This window comes from Pleurodeles waltl, chromosome 9 (genome assembly GCF_031143425.1).
Source record: "Pleurodeles waltl isolate 20211129_DDA chromosome 9, aPleWal1.hap1.20221129, whole genome shotgun sequence".
Classification (NCBI taxonomy): domain Eukaryota; kingdom Metazoa; phylum Chordata; class Amphibia; order Caudata; family Salamandridae; genus Pleurodeles; species Pleurodeles waltl.
The window spans coordinates 458,758,264-458,784,515 of record NC_090448.1 but is presented as its reverse complement, the minus strand read 5'-3'; the positions used below and the strand labels follow the sequence as shown (position 1 = coordinate 458,784,515).

Below are 26,252 nucleotides of genomic sequence, written 5' to 3'. Positions count from 1 at the left end.
CCACTTCTCCCCCCCTACTTTTGCAATCGCAATGGAGCCGCTGGCTATTAGGATCCACTGGGACAGCACCCATAGAGGTATCCCCCTCATAGATATGACACACACAGTATCGCTCTACATGATTATCTCTGCTACGCCCGGATGGAGCCTACATCCAAACTGCGCTACAAACATTCGCCAAAATATCCGGTATGAAGGTTAACTGGGGAAGGTCCTTCATCTACCCATTACATGATAATTTGTCCACTCTATATGTTAAAATAGACAGCGTCTCTATCATCTGGCAGAATTCGGAAGTAGGATACTTAGGTATCCACCTATCCCACTCTCCAGACGATATATGTTCGACCGCGACCTACGTCCGATAATGGCATCATTTAAGTCATTAGTATCTTTTTGGACTAAATTACTGCTGCCCACTATGGGAAGAATTGCACTATTGAAGATGGTCATCCTGCCCTGTCACTTGTACTGTTTTGATAACATCACAGTGATCCCACTCCAAAACTTCTTTTGGGATCTTGATTCGCTACTGACTGACCTTATTTGAGGAAACGGCTGCCATCCAATTGCTCTACACAAACTGCAGTTATCCATGAGAGAGGGAGGATATAGCGCCCCTTCTTTTGAGGAGTGCTTTCTGGCAGCCCAACTTCAATGGGTGACCAGATGGATTGCTTGCCTGAATGTAGACAAAACCTGCCACTATTCTCCACCCCATAATCCTGCCACAGACAGAAACCTCTTACTCCCTGGAAGACTCCTGACCCTCCTTGTTCGCTCCAAGTCAGTGTTGTTTCCAAATGCAATACTTGAACCTGTGCTCTTACACTTTAGGTCCTTCCGTCGGATTTCCAAAACACCCAGGCACTTATTTAACCTCAGCCTTGCGAAGCTGGCACGATTTTTCTATTACTACAATCGGAGATTTATTCTGATACGTCGTCTTCTTACATTCGAGCAGCTCCAGGAAGAATATGACCTTCCAGCAGGGCAGTTCCTCACTTGTCGCCAATTTCATAATACCCGTCTCCAATTGTGGCGCACTAGAGATGAAGAACCTTCAGTCCACTTAGTGAGTCAAACCATACTTACGATGGGTAAAAGGAAGGCAACTAGTTACGTGGCTATTTAAGGCTCTTTGAGCCCACACTGGCTTTTCACTGTCTGCGTTTTGCACCAAATCGGAGGATGACATTGGGATGGTGTTACATGATAGGGAGTGGGCACGAGCACTGGCTTTCCCACACATAGTTTCCCGGAACGTGAGATTTCAGAAACATACAGTTTCTTTCCTACATCGGGCATATCTTACTCCCACGCAACTTAACCAGCACTTCCCGAAGGTGAATCTGGCTTATCCCAGATGTCGACCGAGTGCCGCAGACCTCCAACATATGTTGTGGTCTTGCCTTGTCCTCCATTTTTACTAGCAGGGCATACATACCACCCTGCAAGAGATCACAGAGCTCACAGGCCTAAATCCTTGGGAGGCCAGCACCCCTGGCATTTAAAAGCAGGAACCAACACATTTGCACATACTTTGCCAGTCTAGCCCTGTTATTAGCTAAAAGAACACTCACTATGCATTGGAATGACTCACAAGCTCCACCTTTGGAAGGTCATGAGAAAATGTGGAACCATGGAGGACACAGCTCTTAGTTATGAAGAAGCACATCTCTTTCTCAGATGCCCCATCTCTCTGTAATGGGACACCTTAATGAACAAATTACTTAGCTTCTGTAACAAATTATCTAGAAGAGACATATTCTAGTTGCAAATTAATTACTTTAGAATATCCCCTAGGCGTCAGTCTGGATTCAGAGATTTTTCTTCGAGCTGTACCTCTGCCTGCCTTTAGGTGGCGTCGGTCGATTCCATGTGTGTTGTTGGTATCATGGTCGCTGGTTATGCCGTAGCGGGTCGTATATAGGCACCACCCCAGCAGGCTGACGTCAGTTTCTTTTCACAACTTTACAAGCCAAAAGCGAGGAGCCATGAAGAACACTGACTCTGGTGCGCCAGAACTAGGGCCCTGAAGGAGAAGTCCCTGTCCCTAGAAATCAGTTCACAGAGTGGGGAGGATGGGTGAGCCTGTAAGGAATCTGCAACTAGAATATGGCTCTACCAGATAATTTGTTACCGAAGGTAAGTTACTTGCTCATCTGATAGAGACTTATAGTTGCAGATTCTTTACCTTAGAATAGATACCGAAGCAATGCCATCTACGGAGGAGGGTCTGCGAACCAAGATCATACTAGGAAGTACTGCAGGTCCGAACAGGCAAAGTATCTTTCCCTTCGGACCGGACTGTCCAGGCAGTAATGTTTGGTAAATGAGAGCAAGGACGCCCAAGTTGCTGCCTGGAAGATGTCCAGGACTGCAGCTCTGCATTCTAATGCAGTGGTTGCAGCTGTTGCTCTAGTAGAGTGAGAGACCGGGGGTTGCTTTTTAGCTATTGCATAGCACATTTTAATGCAGAGAACAGCTCATCTAGAGATGATTGTCTTCTGCACTGCTGACCTTTCTTCACACCCACATAACCCACAAAGAGTTGATCATCTACCTTGAACTCTTTGGTACGATCAAAATAGAATGCCAATGCTGCTTTTGGTTCCAGGCGATGGGAGTCTATCCTCTTCCTTACAAGGAAGTGGGTGTGGGTCAAAAGAAGGCAAAGTGAAGGATTGGCCTACATCATTTGTTCCCAATGCGTGGTCCAGGGACCCCCTGGGGGTCCACGAAGCCTCATTTGGGGTGGGAGTTTCGTGAATGCCTAGAAAATTAACTAATAGTAACACATTAACTACAGGTATATAAAGTGGCTAAATGTAAAATAGAAAATTTTACAATATACTGTAAATATCAAGCACTTTGAGATTGGAGGCTAAAAATTAGTATCTTTCAGATTGATTAGTGTGTGGCTTCAACTGAATTTATAAACGCTCCAATCTTCCTATAAAATTTTTATTTTTTAATTTGATTTGTTTGTCAATTAAATCAAATGGGTTATCATTTGTGTATGTGTTTGATGGAACGCTTGTTTCTGTATTTTCAGGATGAGCATAGCAGCGCACAAACACTGATTTCCAATGTGTTCTTATCTATTTGGGCTTTTAATCATGCCCATCACTATCGCTCATTTGTGGGCTTTCCCTTCAAAAATCCTTTGTCATCATTGGTAAACGCTTTACGTTTGTTCCTCCTTGGGGCGGTTCGTTACCGCCTTAGTCATCGACCCTGTTACATGGATAATTGCACTTTTACCAATATGTTTGACTGCGAGCAAACTTCTTTTTCTGTTTGTGTGTCTCCTTCTTGCTCATGGCGTGGCGCTTTGAATTGGCTCGCTTATGTCAACTGTTTTACTTTTCACTTTCAATGTATGTGGCAAGAAAAGTCAGGTTAGGAGTTTACAACACTAATAGCTCTAACTTGAGCAAATGGGAGACCCATTACATTGCAAATGCTTGTTTGTGTATTGTTTTGCGGTTCACGTCATCGAGAATGTTTAGGCCTGGGTCCCTGTCTTCCAGCATTGACTCAGTGGGGCGGTACCCGGATTCCAATAATGATTCAGTGGGGAAGCACTACCTTGTCAGGATGGATGGAGATGAAAGGTGGCTTCGAGGACAGAGCCTGCAGCTCACTCACTCTGAAGGCAGAGGTGATGGCTACAAGGCAGGCTGTTTTCACGGTAAGCAGGCAAAGTGGGCAGTTGTGAAGTGGCTCAAAAGAAGCACACATCAGGAAAGTAGTAACTGAGTTCAAATCCTATTGGGGCATTATGAACGGAGAAGGAGGAAACAGATGGGTAAGACCCTTAAGAAATCGTACAACAATGGGAGACTTAAACAAGAAAAGTTGGACAGGCAATTGGAGGAAAGTCAAGATGGCAGACAAATAACCCTTGAGGGTGCCCAGAGCACAGCCCTGCTGGGCCAGAGAAAGAATAACCAAAAGAACCTCAGTGGGGGGGGGTGGGGGGGGTGTGGTGTCAACAGACTTGTCTGCACACCACTCCACAAATTTGTTCCAACAGGCGTATCCCTTTTGGTGGAGGGATGCCCTGCAAAGATTACAGACTTCAGGCAAAAGGGCACAAGCTGTCAACTGCCACCGCCCAATCTCCACGCAAGAAGGCAGCGACTGGACAGGTTTGGTTGGAGAACTGTTCCCCCACTGCTTCGACACAAGATCCTCCTGACGGGGCAGTCTGATCGGAGGATCGATGGCCATGTTCAATAGCTTGGGATATCAGACTCCTCATGCCCAGTCCGGAGCCACAAGAATGACTTGGGTCCGGTCATCCTTGGTCTCAAGAGAAAAGCGGTGCCTCCTTTGAAACTCAAACATGCAAAACAGCTGACATTGCACTTTCTCTCTGGAGGCGAACAGATCTAATCAAGGCTCACCCAACTGCTGAAAGAGACCTTGCGCCACCTCCGGATAGAGATGCCATTCGTGATAGACCAGGCATTGACAGCTGAGTTTGTCGGCTCTTGCGTTCAGAGAACCCGCCAGATGTTGAACCACCAGGGATATGCCCTGATGTTCCAGCCATGTCCAGCGGAGCAGAGCCTCCTGACAAAGGGTCCACGACCCCAACCTGCATGTTGCAGTACCACATTGCGGTGGTGGTGTCCGTGAACACCTGCACTGCTTTCCCTTTGAGAGAGGGCAGGAATGCTTCCAATGCGAGCCTGATTGCCATGAGATCGAAAAGATTGATATGGAGCTCCGACTCCACCAGGGATCACACGTCTCTGATCTCCACCTCTCGCATGTGGCTGCCCCATCCCAGGAGTGAAGCATCTGTCAACGGTCAAGTCTGGTTGAGCAAGGGAGAGGCATCTGCCTCTCACCCAATCGCAGTTCAAAAGCCACCACTGCAGATCTTGCGCAGTCCCCCCCTAAATCTGTACCATGACAGAGATTCCCCTGCTACTGCACCCTCTGGAACTTCAGGTCGACTGCAGGGCCTGCATATGCCGTCTGGCATGTGTCACCAGCAGGATGCAGGAGGCCATGAAGCCCAGCAGCCTCAGAGTCATTCGCAATGAAATCCAGGATAGAGGCTGTAGGAAAGTACCCTTTTTGGCATGGTTACTCCCCCCCCAATTGTTGCCTGATATTGATGCTGACTTGACAGAGTGTGCTGGGATGCTACTAACCTGGCCCCCACACCATTGTTCTTTCCCTAAAGATGTACCATTGCTTCCATAATTGGCACACCCATGGCACACAAGTCCCTTGCAAAAGGTACCCTTGGTACAAAGGGCCCTGTGGCCAGGGAAGGTTCCCCAAGGACTGCAGCATGTATAATGCCTCCCTGGGGAAGCCCTCACTAAGCCCCTGCACACTGCCATTTCAGCTTGTGTGTGCTGGTGGGGAAATAAAGACAGTCAACATGGCACCCCTCTCAGGGTGCCATGCCCACAAACCACTGCCCGTGGCATAGGTAAGTCACCCCTCTAGCAGACCTTACATCCCCAAGGCAGGGTGCACTATACCACAGGTAAGGGCATAGCTGCATGAGCAATATGGCCCTACAGTATTTAAGTCCATTCTTTGACACTGTAAGTGCAGTATGGCCATACTGGGTATATGGGCTCGGAGTTTGTCATTACGAATTCCACAGCTCCATAATGGTTTCTCTGAAGCCCGACGCTAAGTTTGCACCCGGCTGCCCCTGTGCTGCTGAGGGTGTGTGTTTGGTGCCGACCTGTAGTTCCCTCCTAAACACCCCCCACCCCTCCCCAAGTGCTCACCTACACCCTGCAAGTGGTACCGAGGGCTCTGTTGCCATGGTGGGCCCCTAAGGGCTGCAGCATGTATTATGGCAACCTAAAGGACCCCTCACCAAACACAAGCACGCTGCCATTGTAGCTTGTGTGTGCATGTGGGGAGAAAAAGGTAAAGTCGACATGGCATCCAGACCTGGGTGCCATGCCCACAACCCACTGCCTGTGGCCTAGGTAAGTCACCCCTCTAGCAGGCCCTTCCAGCCCTAAGCCAGGGTGCACTATACCACAGGTGAGGGCATAGCTGCATGAGCAATATGTCCCTAGTGTCTTAGTGTGGCCATATTGAGTACATGGGCTGGGAGTTTGTCATTATGAACTCCTCAGCATCATGATGGCTTCACTGAAGGCTGGGAGGTTTGGTATCAAACTTCTCAGCACAATAAACACACACTGATGCCAGTGTTGGATTTATTGAAAAATGCACACAGAGGTCATCTTAGCAATGCCCCTTGTATTTTACCCACCTGTCAAGTGTGTGGCTGACCCGTCTGTGCCAGCCTCCCAATAACAGACAAGTTTCTGACCCCATGGGGTGAGAGCCTTTGTGCTTTCTGGGGTCAGGAACAAAGCCTGCTCTGGGTGAAGGTGTTTCACACCTCTCCCTTGCAGTAACTGCAACACTTGGCAGTGAGCCTCCTGCCATTTGCTGCACTGCCCCAGGGCACTCAAGCTAGGAGCTAGTGGAGATGCCCGCCCCCCGGACCAAGCCCCACTTTTGGCAGCAGGTCTGGCAGGAAAATTTGGACAAACAAGGAGGAGTGACCACTTCAGCTAGGACCACTCCTAGAGTGTCTAGAGCTGAAGTGATCCCCTCCTTGCAGAATCCTCCGTCTTGGTTTGGAGTAGAGTAGCTGATAGTGATAGGAATGTGCCCCCCTACTCAAAGGGAGTGGGCACAGAAAGGGTGTAGCCACCCTTAGGGTCAGTAGCCATTCACTACTGCCCTCTTATCCCTGTAACACCTCCAAATTTAGGGGCAGCCCTGAACCCTGCTCATCAGATTCCTGGCAACCTCAATAAGAAGAATAACTGAAGAACCAACCCAAGCAGTGAAGACTCAAGACGACAATGGACTTGGCCCCAGGCCTACCGGCCTGTCTGCAGCTTCAAGGCTCCTGCGACAAAAAGGAGACACATCCTGCAGGACCAGCCACCTCTACAAATCCCCAGAGGACTGCCTGCCCAGCAGAGGACCAAGAACTCCTGAGAACCGCGGCTCTGCCCCCAAGAAACCTTCCAAAAGGACTCCAGGGGCCTCCCCAGATCCGCAAGTCCTGCCCACTCTGCCCCAGACACCCACAGCCTGTGTCCAGGTGGCCCACCAGACCAGAAGAGGTCCCAAGGTGATTCTGACCTCGAGGCCACCCTGGGTTGACCCTTCCTGACCAACACGACGACGCCAGTAGCCTAAAGCCAGAGGTTGACCGCAAACAGATCCAACGAAGATTCCAGATGCCCAAAGGTACCCCTGCATCCGCAGCCCACTGGCCTTGGGGAATCCAACCGACAGACCAGCAATATCCAGCGGGCTCCTCTCCTACCTGTCCAGTCTTTGGTTTTCCACAACCGACTCACTGGACCCAGCCTGCAGCATCTTTGTGACCTGCAAGTTTTCCCCATTGAAAAGCATTGGGTACCATTTACAAGGGACTTAACTGTGTGCCAGGGCTGTGCCAAGTACTTCTTATGAGTCAGCACCAGAAACAATACGTCACATTATTTACATCTGCAAAAAAAGTGCTTCTACTAAGGAAATACAGGTTGTGTCCGATATCTCAAACTTTACATATACAACCTTGTAATGAAGCTGTAGAAAGCTGTCTAATGGGGGATACCAGCCAAATGACAGTACATTTCTTGAAAGATATCAAACAGGTTGTTAAAGAATTGCTTCAAAAGAGGTGATCAGTGTGCGTTAACATTTTTTTTAAATTACAAAAATTAACAGAGGACAAGTGATGAGTAAGCAACCTAGGGACAATTCTAAGGGACTGAACTTCAGTAACAATATTTTATAAATTATATTTGAAACCTTGAATGTATATTCTATTTTTTAAGCAAAGAGCAATGTTCCACTTAATCAAAATCACTTTTTTCTGTTATTTTCTAGCATGTTCTAAAAGCTTTTTGTCCACTGTTTTTATTGGATATCTATGGATGAAATTTTGTAGCAATTTTAATTATTCATGCAATAAATGTATCTGTTTATTTATGTGTGAAGCTGAAACAAAGATGTTTGAGGAGAATAACTTCTACTTTTATAGAAACCACCCATTAGTACGTTGTGCACTTCCCTCTTGTAAGGATAAAAATCTTAGGGATACACATCACTACTTTAGACGCTAGGCAGCATAGAATGAAAAGTGGAGTCTGGCAGGATTTGATTATTTTAGCAAACGCAGCAAAGCAGCTTCTTCACCTTCAGTCCAACAATAGCAAATGCAGGCTGTACAAGAAAGTAGCCACGTATAACAAAAGGTGTTATCCAAACCATGCTATGAGGCTACTGTGTGACTTAAGTTGCCATGCTCACAGGATGTTGCTGCTGGGCTGGGAAGAAGCCAATCTGAGATAGAGCCAGCCTAGAAAAAATGCCAGGGGTAGATGGCTTGACAAGAGATGCCACATCTAAAGACCACATTACTGCATAATATAATGCAGTTATAAAGCTTAGTGGAATAAAAGAGTTAAATCTTCATGGTTTAGATTCACGTGGAATGTGCATTACGAAAATGTGAACATAAATAAATACTGCTTGAGATCATAAGGATTTGGAAGAACAAGAACTAGAATTGTTTTAGAAAGATGTACCTTTTGAGAAAAGAGACACTGACAAATGATACACAGCTTGCCGAATGTGCTTCATGAAAGAAGACTCAGTGGGAGAAACAGATTATGAACTTGATAAAAACATTGCACCTGACATCAGTACAAGTGAAATTGTTACAACAGGAACTAAAGATAATCTGAAACCTCTTCTGAAAAAGTTAAACGGATAGGCAGCCATAGTAGTAGATTTCTGAGACATGTTAATGCCAGTTATTATGTTCAGTATTTTCAGCTACATAACAAGAGGGAGTCTGATCTTTCATTAACCAATACCTAGGTTGAAATCTGTAACTAATGAACTTCGATTATTTAGGTTTTACTTTTTCCTCGGTCTACTTTTCCAGAACATGTCAGGAAATATTAAGGGTTAATGTCCTAATGAAGCAAGGTATTCTCGCAAAACAACTGTTGGAAGAGACACGGGTATCATAGTCATTCTGAATTGAAAGTGGGCATATACGATAAAGTTGAAAGTGATTTTAATTTCTTTGCATGTTGACATTGACAAAGATGTCATAATAGTATGTCCAAAAGGAGCTCTGATTATTTGAAAAGTTTTTTTTAAAGTTAATGACACTCTACACCAGGGCTTGAGCATGAGATCAGGGCCATACATTGTTGCCATACATTGTGATTGATCTTAAGTGGCAGCTGACTGATCTCAAAAAAGCCAAGTGGAGCCAAGCGATTTTGTTCAGTTATTAGAAGGGTGTTGTAATAAGCATGACAAATCTTCCCTTCAAGTAAAAAAAATAGCAGTGCTTTGTGGAAATACGGTAAGGGCTGTGGGATGTGAACCATCAATACAATTGTTTTAAATCTATTCAGTGTATTGTTTTGTTTAATGTTCAAATTAAAAGTGTTTCGTATAAAGTCTGCTACATTCACTTTATCTGAAAAGTTCAAGACTGGAGATTGGGAATGGCTTCAGTTACTGAAAATATGCCGCTGAAGAAATTATCTGAAGTCATGATGTGAATGAAGGAGTAGTTTAACATACCAGGACTAAAAATGATAATGGCTCCCATCTTTTGCAATTTCTTTTTCAGTAGCCCATTCATATCTGAGCCGGTGAAGGAATTTTACAGTGTGATTACCTGCATCCTCTCTTGGATACTTTTTCCCTAGAGAACCTCCAGGAAGAATTTACTATTTTGAGATATTTAGATTCAGGCCTCCCCTATCGGACTCATCAGCATTGAGATCCCAGAGGAAGTTCGATTCACCCTCCAAATCAAGGTACCTACCCAGCTCTTGAACAACTTTCATAGGAGATATGACCAAAAGATGAGTCTATGATGCCCGAATTTTGTTAAAGAAAAAGAGTTGCACTCACTGTACTCTAATGACCTTACCAGCCGTTATTAAGGTCACCAAGTGCTGAAGAAACATGCTTTACCTTAAATAAACTATCAATCCATATATCTAAGGAACTGACCTACTGAAGACATGGCGAACAGATTAGTTTTAAGTGTGACCCTACTTCTTACTGCAGAATTAAAAGTCTTTTCCACTATGGTACAGCATCCCACTTACCAATATCCAACAGCCTTTTCCTCACAATGAAGTACACTCTAGGTTTTGATACTGATGCCTTGTTGTGCAAGAAGAAAAGTGGCTAAAATGTCAGGCTTTGCTAAGGTAATCCCCATGACAACAGTCAGATAAAGTCAAATGCTGTAGAAAGTTGCAAAGCAAGCTGGGCTATCAGAGACTGTACAGTAGAAACCCAAATTGCTGACAAAAGCAGTATGTTTACTTACTAAAACCTCTGTCCATATGATTTCAGACCTAGAAATAGTTCTTACATCCCATACAAAGGGCTCGATTATTAGAGTGGTTGCAAAGAAGAGTGCCCTGGACATGAATAGTTTGAAAGTTCATGCCTTTTTGACCATGAGTTATACCAAAGTCCTACAATGGAAAGATTTTGGGACTGTGAATAAAATCCATTCTCTGTGGGGCTGTTTACCTCTGTTTGGACTGCAGCTCAGGTAAGCAATCAGTAAGGAAAGAAGGCATTCATTTTCAAATCCAGTGGCAGCCAGAGACTTCCAGAATTAGAGGCGAGATGCCAAAGAAGGAAAACTGAACAATCTGTTGGTTTTGTTACTATGGGTAGAAACTACAGAGGAAATCTGAATACAGACACACAGAAAGATGTCCATAATTAAATTGGAGCTGGTAATGTTGTTTTGAAAATTGATTCAAAGAGTTTTGTGGTTTATTTCTGTATTTGCTGACTGGGTGTTTCAGGATCATATTCTCTTTCTTTCTTCACCCCGTAACTCTGCTGGTTAGGTGGAGGCTTTGTGAAACTATACATTAAGGTCAGTAGTTGTGAAAGCCTTTGTTTTTATATTTCTGTGTGATGAAAAACATATTTTAATAGGATGAAAACAAATCAGAATACTTTACATGTTGATATGCAAAGGATATGTTTTCTGTAACCCAATTTTCAAAGATTGTTAATACACTATGGGGGTTATTCTAACTTTGGAGGAGGTGTTAATCCGTCCCAAAAGTGACGGAAAAGTGACGGATTTACCACCAGCCGTATTACGAGTCCATTATATCCTATGGAACTCGTAATACGGCTGGTGGTATATCCGTCACTTTACCGTCACCTTTGGGACGGATTAACACTCCTCCAAAGTTAGAATAACCCCCTATATAGTTTTATCAGTAAAGCTGCAAGGTAGTGGAGAGGATTTTGGACATTTCTTGGAAAGTTACTGTTTGTAAATGACAATATGTTACCACATCATGGTTTAGTAATATATTTATTAACCGCTTCAATGTGGGCGCACTATCTCCCTGGTGCAGGTCACAACCAGTAGCTGACACCAGGGAGGGGGTTAAAAAAAAATCCTCTGATGCGTTGCATCTGAGGATTTTTTTTAAATTAAAAAACCCAGGAGACACGGAAGATCTTTCGTATTCCCAACCCCCCCCCCCCCCGCCCCTTTGTGACGGCAGCACGGCGTGAGGCGCACTGACTTCACTATCTGTTTTCCCCACCGGAGCTGATAGATATATCTATATATAGATATGTATATATATGTCCATAGATAGATCTCCATATATATGTATATATAGCAATCACTTTTGTCAACATGTGTGTGGATTTCCTGGGGGCTGCAATCGGCCCCCAGGAAAACCACAACCACATATAAAAGTGATCATAAATGTCACTTACCCATTGTACATCTGTTAGTGGCATGGGACGTTGCAGATTCACATGCTGTGCATTATCCTGCAATCTAGTATTGGGCTCGGAGTGTTACAAGTTGTTTTTCTTCGAAGAAGTCTTTTCGAGTCACAAGACCGAGGGACTCCTTCCTTTCGGCTCCATTGCGCATGGGCGTCGACTCCATCTTAGATTGTTTTCCCCGCAGAGGGTGAGGTAGGAGTTGTGAATCTAGTAAATGTGCCCATGCAATGGAGTAAGTATGTATGTACATAATTTTAATTAAAATAGTATTTATTTACGAATTTACAATTTTCATTCAACTTATAACGGCTACAGGCTCCCGGGGAAATGGGAGGGTGCATGTGAATCTGCAGCATCCCATGCCACGAACAGATGTACACTGGGTAAGTGACATTTTCAGTTCGATGGCATGTGTAGCTGCAGATACACATGCTGTGCATAGACTAGTAAGCAGTAATCTCCCCAAAAGCGGTGGCTTAGCCTGTAGGATTTGAAGTTGTCTGAAATAATGTTCGTAATACAGCCTGTCCTACTGTGGCTTGTTGTGTGGTTAACACATCTACACAGTAATGTTTTGTGAATGTATGAGGAGTAGACCATGTGGCTGCCTTACAAATTTCTGTCATAGGTATATTCCCTAGAAAAGCCATTGTGGCGCCTTTTTTCCTAGTGGAATGCGCCTTTGGTGTAATAGGTAGATCTCTTTTTGCTTTAATATAGCAGGTTTGAATAAATGTCATTATCCATCTGGCAATGCCTTGCTTGGATATAGGATTCCCTGCATGAGGCTTTTGGAAGGCTACAAATAATTGTTTTGTTTTGCGAAACTGTTTTGTTCTGTCAATGTAATACATTAGTGCTCTTTTTATGTCTAACGTATGTAAGGCTCTTTCGGCTACTGAGTCTGGTTGTGGAAAAAAGACTGGGAGTTCCACTGTTTGGTTTTGGTGGAATGGTGATAAACTTTTGGTAAGAATTTTGGATTTGTACGGAGAACCACTTTATGTTTATGTATTTGTATAAAGGGTTCTTGTATAGTAAATGCTTGTATTTCACTTACTCTTCTAAGAGATGTGATAGCTATCAGGAAGGCTACCTTCCAGGTTAAGTATTGCATTTCACAAGAGTGCATGGGTTCAAATGGTGGTCCCAGGAGTCGTGTTAATACAATATTGAGGTTCCACGAAGGGACTGGTGGTGTTCTCGGGGGGTATGATTCTTTTTAATCCTTCCATAAATGCTTTGATGACTGGGATTCTAAAAAGCGATGTTGAATATCTAATCTGCAGATAGGCAGATATTGCTGTGAGATGTATTTTAATAGAAGAGAATGCTAGTTTAGATTTTTGTAAGTAACTTACAATGTTTTTTGCGGAAGCATGTAGTGGTTGGATTTGATTATTGTGGCAGTAGTAAACAAATCTTTTCCATTTGTTTGCATAACAATGTCTTGTAGTTGGTTTCCTAGCTTGTTTAATGACCTCCATACATTCTTGTGTAAGGTCTAAGTGTCCAAATTCTAAGACTTAAGGAGCCAGATTGCTAGATTGAGCGATGCTGGATTCGGGTGTCTGATCTGTTGTTTGTGTTGAGTTAACAGATCTGGTCTGTTTGGTAATTTGACATGAGGTACTACTGATAGGTCCAGCAGTTTTGTGTACCACGGTTGGTGCGCCCAGGTTGGTGCTATGAGTATTAGTTTGAGTCTGTTTTGACTCAGTTTGTTTACCAGATAAGGAATGAGTGGGAGAGGGGGAAAAGCGTAAGCAAATATCCCTGACCAACTCATCCATAACCATTGCCCTTGGACAGAGGGTGTGGGTACCTGGACGCGAAGTTTTGGCATTTTGCGTTTTCCTTTGTTGCGAACAGGTCTATTTTTGGGGTTCCCCAGCGTAGAAAGTAATCTTGTAGGATCTGGGGATGAATTTCCCATTTGTGTGTTTGTTGGTGATCTTGACTGAGATTGTCGGCTAACTGGTTTTGAATACCTGGGATGTATTGTGCTATTAGGCGAATGTGATTGTGAATTGCCTAATGCCAATTTTTTTGTGCTAAGAGACACAGTTGTGACGAGTGTGTCCCTCCTTGCTTGTTGAGGTAATACAACGTTGTCATGTTGTCTGTTTTGACAAGAATGTGTTTGTGGGCTATCAGTGGTTGAAATGCTTTCAATGCTAGGAACACTGTCAACAGTTCTAACTAATTTATGTGCAGTTGTTTTTGTTGAATGTTCCATTGTCCCTGTATACTGTGCTGGTTGAGGTGTGCTCCCCACCCCATCATGGAAGCATCTGTTGTGATCACGTATTGAGGCACTGGGTCTTGGAATGGCCGCCCTTGTTTTAAATTTATAGGGTTCCACCATTGAAGCGACAAGTGTGTCTGGCGGTCTAACAAAACTAGATCTTGGAGTTGACCCTGTGCTTGTGTCCATTGTCTTGCTAGGCACTGTTGTAAGGGCCGCATGTGTAGTCTTGCGTTTGGGACAATGGCTATGCATGAAGACATCATGCCTAGAAGTTTCATTACAAACCTCACCTGGTAGTGTTGGTTTGGCTGCATGTTTAATATTATATTCTGGAACGCTTGTACCCTTTGTGGACTCGGAGTGGCAATCGCTTTTTGTGTGTCGAGTGTTGCTCCCAAGTATTGTTGTATTTGGGATGGTTGTAGATGTGATTTTTGGCAATTTATAGAGAACCCTAGTTTGTGTAGAGTTTCTATAACATATTGTGTGTGTTGAAGACACTTGCTGAGTGCTGGTTTTTATTAACCAATCGTCTAAGTATGGGAATACGTGCATGTGCTGTCTCCTTATATGAGCGGCTACTACTGCAAGGCACTTTGTGAATACCCTTGGGGCTGTTGTTATCCAGAATGGTAACACCTTGAATTGGTAATGCATGCCCTGAATTACAAACCTTAAGTATTTCCTGTTAGAAGGATGTTTGGGTATGTGGAAATATGCATCCTTCAGATCTAACGTTGACATGTAGTCCTGTTTTTTGAGCAAGGGAATCACGTCTTGAAGTGTTACCAGGTGGAAGTGATCTGATTTGATGTAGAGATTCAGTGTTCTGAGGTCTAATATGGGTCTCAATGTTTTGTTTTTCTTTGGAATTAGAAAATACAGGGAGTAGACACCTGTTCCTTTTTGATGGTTAGGTACTAGTTCTATTGCTTGTTTTTGTAACAATGCTTGGACTTCTAGCTGTAACAGGTCTAAGTATTGTTTGGACATATTGTGTGCTCTTGGGGGCACATCTGGTGGGAAATTGATGAATTCTATGCAATAACCATGTTGGATAATGGCTAGGACCCATGCGTCCGTAGTTATGTTTGTCCAGTTTTGGTAGTATGCGGTAAGTCCCCCCCCCCCCCCCCCACCCCACTGGTGTTGAGTGTTGGGGGTTTGTGACATTGAAGTCACTGTTTGGCTTGAGGTGCTTTAGGGCTTTGGAATTTTCCCCTTGTTTTGGGGAATTGTCCACCCCTGTATGATCCTCGAAACCCTCCTCTCTGGTACTGCCCCTGATAGGTGGGTTTGGCTTGTGAGGTGAAAGGCTCTGCGGTTTAGGAACGAAACCCCCCTCTAAACTGTGGTCTTCTAAAAGTGCCTCTGCTTTGTGGAGAGTAGAGCGCGCCCATGGCTTTGGCCGTGTCTGTGTCCTTTTTGAGTTTTTGCCGTGTCCACCTCAGGCCCAAACAATTGTTCCTGGTTAAACGGCATATTGAGCACAGCTTGCTGGATTTCCGGTTTAAAACCTGAGCTCCGTAACCATGCATGCCTGCGAATGGTTACCGCAGTGTTCACTGTCCGTGCTGCTGTGTCTGCCGAGTCCAGTGCAGACCTTATCTGGTTGTTGGAAATCGCTTGTCCTTCCTCAACAACCTGTTGGGCACGTTTCTGGTGTTCCTTGGGCAAGTGCTGTATTATATGTTCCATCTCGTCCCAGTGTGCCCTGTCGTAGCGAGCCAGTAGAGCCTGTGAATTGGCAATCCGCCATTGATTGGCTGACCTGTGCTGCCACCCGTTTGCCCGCAGCATCGAACTTCCAACTTTCCTTGTCGGGCGGTGGTGCATCTCCTGATGATTGGGAGTTTGCCGTCTTTCTGGCCGCTCCCACGACTACCGAATCTGGTGTCAGTTGCTGTGTTATAAACACAGGGTCCGTTGGGGGAGGTTTATATTTCTTCTCCAGGTGATAACTCTGCCTTTCACTGGGTCCTGGAACACCTGTTTGGCGTGCTTTAGCATGCCTGGGAGCATTAGCAAACTTTGAAAAGAGCTGTGAGTGGATGCCAAGGTGTTAAATAAGACGTCATCTTCTATTGGCTCCGCATGCATTGCCACATTGTGGAAACTAGCTGCCCTTGATAACACCTGCATATATGCAGTGCTGTCCTCTGGTGGTGACGGCCTTGCCTGGTAACAATCGGGACTGTTGTCGGAGACCGGTGCATCATATAAGTCCCATGCATCCGGGTCATCCTGTGTCATCCCCGTGTGTGTTGGTGACTGCATTGGGGGTGTTGCTACCGGGGACAGCTGTGGAGAGTGCAGTGGAGAAGGCTGTGGCGAAAACCTTGGTGGTGGTGGTGTTTTGTCTCTTGCCACCTTTGCCTTTGGCTGCATTTCCGACTGCTGAAATGCTAGCTTTCTTATTTTTATTGGAGGAAGAGTTTGAATTTTACCCGTCTCTTTCTGGATGTGCAGCCTCCTTTGTGTATGGTCTGGCTCTCCCATACTTAATTCCTGCTCAAATCTGTGCTCTTGCATTTGGCTGGAAAGTCCGTGCTCTTCTGTGTAGGAGCCTATTTTCGGCTCCGAGGCTGCCTTTTTTGACACCGAAGGTTTTGGAACAGTCTTTTTCGGCTCAGAGGAAACCTTTTTTACCTTTGGCGTGTCGAACTCTCGGTGCCGAGATGGTTCGGAGCCGGTATCTCGACCGGAGCCGGATGTCTTCGGCTGTTGGGAGGCCTTTTTCGGTGCCGATGTTTGGTTACTGTGTTTTTGGGTTAAGCCATGGCCTATTGGCGGTGGCATCCCCTTGGCCTTTATAATTTTGGAGTGAGTCTTGGCCGGGGCAGTTTTACTCACAGTTTTTTGCTGTGCCGTCGGTAGCTCACTTTCGGAGTCGTCCGAGTCTGATTCTTGAATGGAGATTCTTTCCTCCTCCTCGACGTCGATCTGTTCGGCCGGTGTCGACGCCATCTGCAGTCTTCTGGCTCTTCGATCGCGTAGGGTCTTTTTCGATCGAAATGCCCGACAGGCCTCGCAAGTATCCTCCCTGTGTTCTGGTGATAGACACAGATTACAGACCAAGTGTTGGTCTGTATAAGGATACTTGGCAATTCGGGCAGAAGCGGAAGGGGGTCCGGTCCATGAGTTTCGACAATGGACGCAGTCGGGCCGACCAGGCCCCGCTGAAGAGTGGAAGCCCCGAAGGGCCGCCGGAGCGCTTCTTCTATCGGTGTCGATGTACTAACACTAAACCGGTACCGAGCGCGAACAATACCGTAGAATTTTTCGATAACTAGCTAACTTTCCCGATTCGAAATACGGAGCGAAGAGGAACACGTCCGAACCCGATGGCAGAAAGAAAACAATCTAAGATGGAGTCGACGTCCATGCGCAATGGAGCCGAAAGGGAGGAGTCCCTCAGTCTCGTGACTCGAAAAGACTTCTTCGAAGAAAAACAACTTGTAACACTCCGAGCCCAACACTAGATGGCAGGATAATGCACAGCATGTGTATCTGCAGCTACACATGCCATCGAACATATATATATATATATATATATATATATACAAAACAAAGTTGTCCCCAGACAAAAGTGCACTCCCAACAGGTTGCAGTTTGCATTTTATTTCAGAAAGCAGCAAAACCAGTCACCTTCAAAGAATTCTTTACATTTCCCAGGCCTTATGCGTTTCAGACATCTCGTCCTTGATCACAGGCCACATGCTTGGATTGAGCAAATAATTGCAGGCACCTGATTATAATAATACTCTGGTGAGTTGCACATTGCATTTTGGTAAAGGTAGTCCTGCACGTTTATACTGTATCTTTAGTAGATATACATCTTTGCCTTAGTAGGTTGCTCTTGCCAAGCACTCTTTAAAATACATTTTGAAAACCATAGTAGGCGAATTCAAAGCACAGTTACCGAGTTTTGCTGCTAGAAAAGGATCTGACTTTTATCTAGTGGCAGTTTTCATGCCATAAAGTAGCGCAGAAGGTTTATATGCCTACTGCAAGGATCAAAACTGTGAATAGCTGAGTGGATTAGTAAAGCCAGCCATTACCTGCACTATAATACAAATGAAATGTATGTGCAAGGGGGGCTACGGAGAGATTAAATGCACTTTTGCTCAGTGGTAGTGAGCGACTCAGAGGAAGAGGTAATGGGAGTGGGAGAACCAATAATGATTGTTGGACTGGGCGCTAAAGACTGTGACAATTGGTATGTGACAAGGTGAAGTAATAGTGTGCCTTTGGTTTTTTGAGTGTCTTGAGAGAACATGCTGATTAAGGGAAGAAGCAAAGGTATGGTGACCTCTACTGTTGCGGGTTAGCCCAACCCAGAGAGCAGGTACATGTGGCGGCAAGCACAGAGCGAGTGTTCTCTTGGGAGCTCCCCAATTTAGTTCAGCCCCAAATTACACTGTCCAAATTGTATTGTGGAGACATAAAAATTATCTATCACAAAACAACCTGGTTTTGTAAGGCAGGCACCTACGTTTTTGGTCCTGGGCTCGGCGGCCATATAAGGAAACCTACGAAACCCACACATTTCCGGAAACTAGACATCCGGGGGAGTCCACAGAGGTGTGACTTGTGTGGATTCCTCAAAGTTTTCTTACCCAGAATGCTCTGCAAAGCTGAAATGTTGAATAAAAACTCTATTTTTTCTTGCATTTCTGTCACACAAACTACAGGAATATGCTGGGATTCACAAAATTCCTACCACCCAGTGTTTTCTCACCTGTCCGGATACAAACGCTACCCCACTTGTGTGCCTGTTCCTAGTGCCTGCATCAGGAATGGATCACCCCAGGGTCAACAGCTGCCCTCATTTAAGGACTAACATTGACCGTTATGTGATCTATTCCTGACACGGGCACTAGGCCTACCCACACAAGTGAGGTACCATTTTTATCGGGAGGCTTGGAGGAATGCTGGGAGGAAGAAAATTTGTGGCTCCTCTCAGATTCCAGAACTTTGCGGCACTGAAATGTGAGGGAAAAGAGTTCTATTTGCCAAATTTTGAGGTTTGCAAAGGATTCTGGGTAACAGAACCTGGTGAGAGCCCCACAAGTCACCCCATCCTGGATTCCCCTAGGTGTCTAGTTTGCAAAAATGTATAGATCTGCTACGTTTCCCTAGGCTGAGTAGAAGCCAAAGGCCACAGCTAGGCACTTTGCAAAAAAACAGGTTAGTGTTCTTTGGGAAATGTGATGTGTCCACGTTGTGTTTCCTGTCGCGGGCACAAGGCCTACCCACACAAGTGAGGTACTATTTCTATCTGGAGACTTGGGGGAATGCTGGGTGGAATAAAGTTTGTGGCTCTTCTCAGATTCCAGAACTTTGCAGCACCGAAATCTGAGGAAAAGGTGTTTATTTGCCCAATTTTTTGGTTTGCAAAGGATTCTGGGTAACAGAACCTGGTGATAGCCCCACAAGTCAACCCATCCTGGATTCCCCTAGGTGTCTAGTTTAAAAAAAAATGCACAGGTTTGGTAGGTTTCCCTAGGTACCGGCTGAGCTAGAGGCCAAAATCCACAGCTAGGCACTTTGCAAAAACCACGTCAGATTTCAATGTAAAAATGTGATGTGTCCATGTTCCGTTTCCTGTCATGGGCATTAGGCCTACCCACACAAGTGAGGTACCATTTTTATTGGGAGACTTGGGGGAACACAGAATAGCAGAACAAGTGTTATTGCCCCTTGTCTTTCTCTACATTTTTTCATTCCAAATATAAGACAGCGTGTAAAAAATAAGTCTATTTGAGAAATGCCATGTAATTCACATGCTAGTATGGGGACCCCAGAATTCAGAGATGTGCAAATAACCACTGCTTCTCAACACCTTATCTTGTGCCCATTTTGGAAATACAAAAGTTTCCTTGATACCTATTTTTCAGTCTTTATATTTCACCAAATGAATTGCTGTATGCCCGGTATACAATGAAAACCCATTGCAAGGTGCAGCTCAATTACTGGCTCTGGGTACCTAGGGTCCTTGATGAACCTACAAGCCCTATATATCCCCGCAACCATAAGAGTCCAGCAGACAAAATGGTATATTGCTTTAAAAAATCTGACATAGCTGGAAATAGTAATAGAAGAAAACGTGGCCAGAAATGGCTCTTTTTTTTCACCTCAATTTCAATATATGTTTATTTTAGCGGTTACTTTCTGTAGGAAAACCTTGAAGGATCTACACAAATGACCCCTTGCGGAATTCAGAGTTTTGTCTACTTTTCTGAAATATTTAGCTGTCTGGGATCCAGCATTGGTTTCACACCTATTTCTGTCACTAACTGGAAGGAGGCTGAAACCACAGAAAATAGTAAAAATGGGGTATGTCCCAGTAAAATGCCAAAATTGTGTTGAAAAATGTGTTTTTCTAATTCAAGTCTGCCTGTTCTTGATGGTGATTTTAGCACCGCAAACCCTTTGTTGATGCCATTTTCAGGGAAAAAAACATATGCTTTCTTCAGCAGCCCTTTTTCCCAATTTTTCTGAAAAAAAACCCTGAAATTTTAGCTGTATTTTGGCTAATTTCTTGGCTTCCTCCAGGGGAACTCACAAACTCTGGGTACCTTTAGAATCTCTCGGATGTTGGAAAAAAAGGATGCAAATTTGGCATTGATAGCTTATGTGGACAAAAAGTTATTAAGGCCTAAGCTCAAACTAGCCCAAATAGCCACAAATGGTCTTAGCAGCTAAGGGGTTAAAATTGAGTGTTTAAACAAATTGAGAAACACTCTTGCCCTGATGGCAATTTTGTTAATAAACTAAAAGAAGTCCTAGGTTATGTCGGCTAGACCTCATGGGTATGTGGGTTAGATTAGTGTGATGCATCCAGCAAAAGTTAGTCTACTTAATCAAACAAAAGAAGTTTTTCTGTACTGCAGAAATGCTGAGCTCACTTATTAGAAGGTGCAGTCATATGTGAGAATTAAGAAAAAGGCGACTCTGTAAACTATTTGCCTAGGATCACACAATTTGAGACTCGTTTACGGCTCAAGTACATTACAGTTAGGTCGAGTAGATTATTTAAGTTACTCGACCTGCAGGTCTAGTAACATTTTTACGATTTTTGGAGCCCTGTAAACCTAGGGCATAATCATGTGGCTCCTATTCCTCATCTTGAGTTCTGACCTTTTTTAAACCTTTTAACCACTTTCAGAGCCTTCCACTCTGATACTTTTGCTTTCATGCTTAGATAAAGCATGCAAAAACTGTATTGAGTCTAATCCCAGACCATGTGGCAACTGTCGGCCTAATCTGTTTCCGGTCAGCCAGCAGCGCCTCATCTCTGCCCAAGAGTAGTGACGATTAGTGACAACCGGGCGCATAACATTATGACTTCTCAGGAAAATCTTGGTGGATCAGATCTCATCCTTTTCTCTCAGTTACATTAGTCTCACATGCAAAGACAAGCACAGGCAGAAAAATGGTTCAATAAGATTGATTGAATCAGCTGTGTCTTAAATAAAATGGCATAAATGCAATAATTAGAAAGATGAAACATATTAGAAGCAAAATGGTGACAAGTAAAGTGAAACACAGGAAAAGTCCCACCATACTGTCACTATACACACTATATGCAATTCCTACCTAAGCTATGTTAGCGCACAGAAGGATAAGCCCTAATCCGTCCTTCAGGATTCCCCCCGGGAAGACATCATCCCCCATACCGGAGTATGATGGTAGTGAAGAGGACTGTTATCTATAGAGACACCATCCCCATGTCGGCCAGGGAACCTGTGGTCTCAGCAAGCAGCTGTAACCAAGTCAGACAGCATGCGGTCGTGGTCATCTGGCTGGAACCTCCCTCTAACGTGCATGGGACAGGGAAATGTTTTTATAATAAAACAGCTGATGTACTGAGAAAATGTCCTGACGTAAAAATACTTATGTTTCTGTGAATATCAGAGATGCAGTGTACCACTTGTGCTGATAATCCTATCTCGCTGGAGCCTTGAGGAAAGTACAGAGTGAAGTATGTCATGCTAAGAAATGTAATGCCTTTTTAATGAAAGGACAACTAGATAAAGAAATAAAACACCACCATGAGTATGGCCAATACTAAAATAATAAAAGTTAAGCTGAATAAAATGTTAATAGGCTTAAAGCAGCAGGCCTAGTTGCTACAATAATGTGTCCAGAGACATCACTAAAATGGCTCTCCAACACCCGTAAGGCGGGTCTAATAAGCCCTAAGGGAGGGTGCTGTACATAAGACAGTGGAACATGTACTTTTACATGTTCCAACAGTAAAAACATCCAACTGTCATTTTTACTGTGGAAAAGGCTATTAGTCCCATTAGCAAGTGCAGAGTTATCAGCTGACACCTTAGTTTTGCTAACTTCTAACTGAGACTACTAAAGTGGATACTGTAAGGCAGTGGTTCCCAAACTTTTTCGATCCCCGGCTCCCTTGACCTATTGGCCGTGTTGGCCACGGCTCCCCATTATGTAACTTTTTTTTGGCGGGTGGGGGAACGTAATCCCAGCCTGTACCTGTACCTACACTATTTACAGTTTGTCTTCTTTATTCTCTCCTTCAGGTTGCTGAAACCCATTTATTGGAAACTATTTTTGTTCTTTGGTCATAGGGATATTATTAATGGTACTTTGGCGCCCTCCGCTGGTCACAATAATTAATGCAGGGGGTTTTGTTTCCAATACCACGATGAAAAGCGGCCGATTCAAAGCACCTCCGAGTGGTTTCCAGACTGTGTGCGGCGCCCCTGGCTAGTTTTGAGGGCGCACCAGGGAGCCGCGGCGCACAGTTTGGGAACCACTGCTGTAAGGTATCAAACAACTTGTTGCATTAAGCCCGACTTGATGCCCAAGTCAGAATGAATGCAATTTGCTGCAATGTCCAACTTTTACAACGTTGTCACTTTGTAACCCTAAATCCCCTTTGCCCGTCTACAGCTGCACACAGCGTTTGTCCCTGAGACAGTTTTCTGCCAATGAATCCCAGGAAAGAATAAAACAGAAGCCTGTGTGGGAGAGAGGCATTACCTATCCTTGGCAGGAAGCCACCCGGGTGTTGGCCCAAAAAGTGAGCTTAAAGGAGAAGCGACCTTTGAAGGGCAAATGGTGAACACTTTGGAGAGGGACTGCTCTAATATTTAAGTAGACAGGCTGACATGCGAAGGAAAGGAAAAAAGTTACCAAATTGTTTTTTCAGGAGCATGTAGCCCCCTTGGTAGTCACACCTCTGGGTAGGGCTAGGGAGCGCTACACCCTGAGAGAGAGGTTCTGCCATCTTTAGAGTGGGCAGCATGTAAAATGCTGGGATAGCCAGATGCTACTGCGAAGTAGTCATCAGAGGGGAGAGAACCTAGTAGCCCACTGGCTACTGACTACGTCCACCATGAGGGTATTTTCTGGGCATAAAAAGGGCACCCTTGCCACCCAGATCTTGACGGACTGGTGAAAAGGACCAACGAAAGGCTGCCCTGCAGCATCCACGACCCAGCGAAGAGAGGCTGACCAGCTCACTGGCCTCCTGTTTGCAGCACAGGGCCACAACCTGAGCAGCTTGGTCACCCAGAAGGCAAGTTATCGTCCAAGTAAGGATTCCACTGTGACTGCAATTAACAAGCGACTGGTAGCCCAATGGCGACTGGACTTCTGCTAGGACTGAGAGGATTTCGAGGGACATCGACTCCTGTGCCTGGGACAGCTTCACCAAGCCCATGGAATGAGGAGCAGTCTTAGGAAGATCTCTATTAACCGCATTGCATTTGCAGCATCTTTGAGCATCTTCAGCATCCCTTGCATGAGGACCATTTTCCATAGGAGTCTATGGCAAGAAGATAAAAGAGCCTGAAATTGACTGAAGACTGCTTCTTCCTCTGAGGCAACTGTTTCTGAGGACTTTGCTGCCCTTCCTGACTGGCTTTCTGTTGGAGTTGGTTAGCTTAAGTACCTAAAAGTAGCCACATTAATCCTTACCAAACTTTTTCTTGAAAAGATTGTGTCAAATTTGTTGAACTTGCCAATGCTTGTTCGTGGTTAAGTAAAAAGTGCATATTCACTGTACCTTGTAAATGATGTATCTCCAGAACCCTCTGGTTGATCTTTTTTAATTTGTGGTCTAAAATAGATAAAAATAGCCTACTGTTATAAATTGGTGTTAAATTTCGTGAGTGGGTCATGTACTTCTTCAATTGTTTTGGTGCTTATGAAATGCTTTACACGTCTTCTTTTGTGTAAGCCAGACTGCTGAGATCCACAGCTACTGAGGGTTGGCCTAAGAGTTTGACAAACAAAACCTACTGGTCCGAGAGGGGTTGATAAGTGTATTACCTGGTGAGGTCACACAACCACACCATATAATATACCCCATTTCCTCACAGAATGTCATCTCGTATATCCAAGTTAATGAAATATACTTTACAGGACCCAAAAAGCAGCTTTTTACAATTATGTTCTACATATCTGCAAAATATTCTGAGATTTCCAACCTACCATACAGAAATTGTGAACACTGGATGTAACCTTCTTCCATCTCTTCACACTTGTCTGCTGCTGTTTCTATGTCGCTTATGGTTGTGGCAAATATTGCTGCTCCAGACTCCACAAGTATTTTACAAAGATGCACACTGTTGCAAGAAGCTGCACAATGCAAAGGGGTCCTAAGCAAAAAAAAATAAAAAAAATTAAAAATATGTACAAATCCAAATAATTCTTGCATTGCTTTATTAAAAAATGTGTTCTACTGAAAACGCTCTCCTAGCAGTTTCTCTAACAAAAACTCCTATCAGCAGAAAGAAAAGTACTTACCAGCAAACCTGGTACTTATACTGCAGTGATGTAAGAATATAGCCAAGAAGTGCCAAAGGCAAATTTATTGAAAGTATAAATTAGGCCCGGAAACTGCACATTTCATTTATTTACTTATTAAATCAAATGCATTTTTCAGAAATACTTCCCTTTGATCTATTTAGGAGGCTATGACCTATACAAACAAGGAGAACCTGTGAATAACATGTAAGAGTAACTGCTTAAAGGTGGTGGGTAGTGGTGAGGGGTGGTAGTGGTAGGGGTGGTAGGGGTGGTGGTGTTGGGGGGGGGGGGGGTGATGTCGGTGTCAGATATGGGGCTATACCTGAGATAGCCCCACGAGCACCAATGCAGTGAAAGTGAAATTAACCAATCTGCTTATTTCACTTTCATTAAAATGACATTAGCGCACCATGCACACCAATCATCATTTCAGTGAAAAAAAAGAAATTATCTCAGGAGTGTGGAAGCTCTTTCCCAGCTCCCGGGGCTATTTTCAGTTTGAGGATTCCTTCTCCTCATGAGCGAGAACGACTCAGAACCATCCTCTGCACACAAGCGCAAGTGCAGAGGATGGCTTTGGGCCGTCCTCCGCGCCAAAGGGGTTAATCCACACTCTTGCATGTTTCAAGAAATGATCAACAAAGAAGTAAACAGGTATGAGAACAGGGCACCATCAGGGTGGATGCAAGTACATTTATGTAGACTAATTTGTATAACCCACCGAAAAACATAGGTGAGCAGTATACTTGTAAACGTGGTGTTTTTATAACACTTTTCCCTTGAAGACACGTTTATCAATGAATAATAGGTTACTGTTTTAGGTTGTAGGAAAATGCCATTGTTGGCATGGTTACCCCCCACTTTTTGCCTAGTGTTGATGCCAACTTTGATTGAAAGTGTGCTGGGTCCCTGCTAACCAGGCCCCGGCACCAGTGTTCTTTCCCTAAAACTGTACCTTTGTTCCCACAATTAGCACAGCCTTGGCCCACAGTTAAGTCCCTTGTAAAAGGTACCCATGGGTACCAAGGGCCCTGTGGCCAGGGAAGGTCTCTAAGGGCTGCAGCATGTATTATGCCACCCTGGGGACCCCTCACTCAGCACATGCACACTGCCTTGCAGCTTGTGTGTGCTGATAGGGAGAAAAAGGCTAAGTCGACATGGCACCCCTCTCAGGGTGCCATGCCCCCAAACCACTACCTGTGGCATAGGTAAGTCACCCCTCTAGCAGGCCTTACAGCCCTAAGGCAGGGTGCACTATACCACAAGTGAGGGTATAGATGCATGAGCAATATGCCCTACAGTGTCTAAGTCAATTCTTAGACATTGTAAGTGCCGTGTAGCCATATTGAGTATGTGGTCT

At 44.5% G+C, this 26,252-nt stretch overlaps 1 protein-coding gene across 3 annotated transcripts in view; it reads right to left on the bottom strand.

Annotated features, from left to right (window-relative positions):
• The window catches only part of PPP1R13B (protein phosphatase 1 regulatory subunit 13B), a 411,799-nt gene that overhangs the window by 13,482 nt on the left and 372,065 nt on the right, over window positions 1-26,252 (bottom strand). For all 3 annotated transcript variants that reach the window (XM_069207265.1, XM_069207264.1, XM_069207266.1), the window contains one exon: window positions 24,575-24,741. In XM_069207265.1, the coding sequence (XP_069063366.1) occupies window positions 24,575-24,741 (167 nt within the window). The remainder of the gene's footprint in view (window positions 1-24,574; window positions 24,742-26,252) is intronic.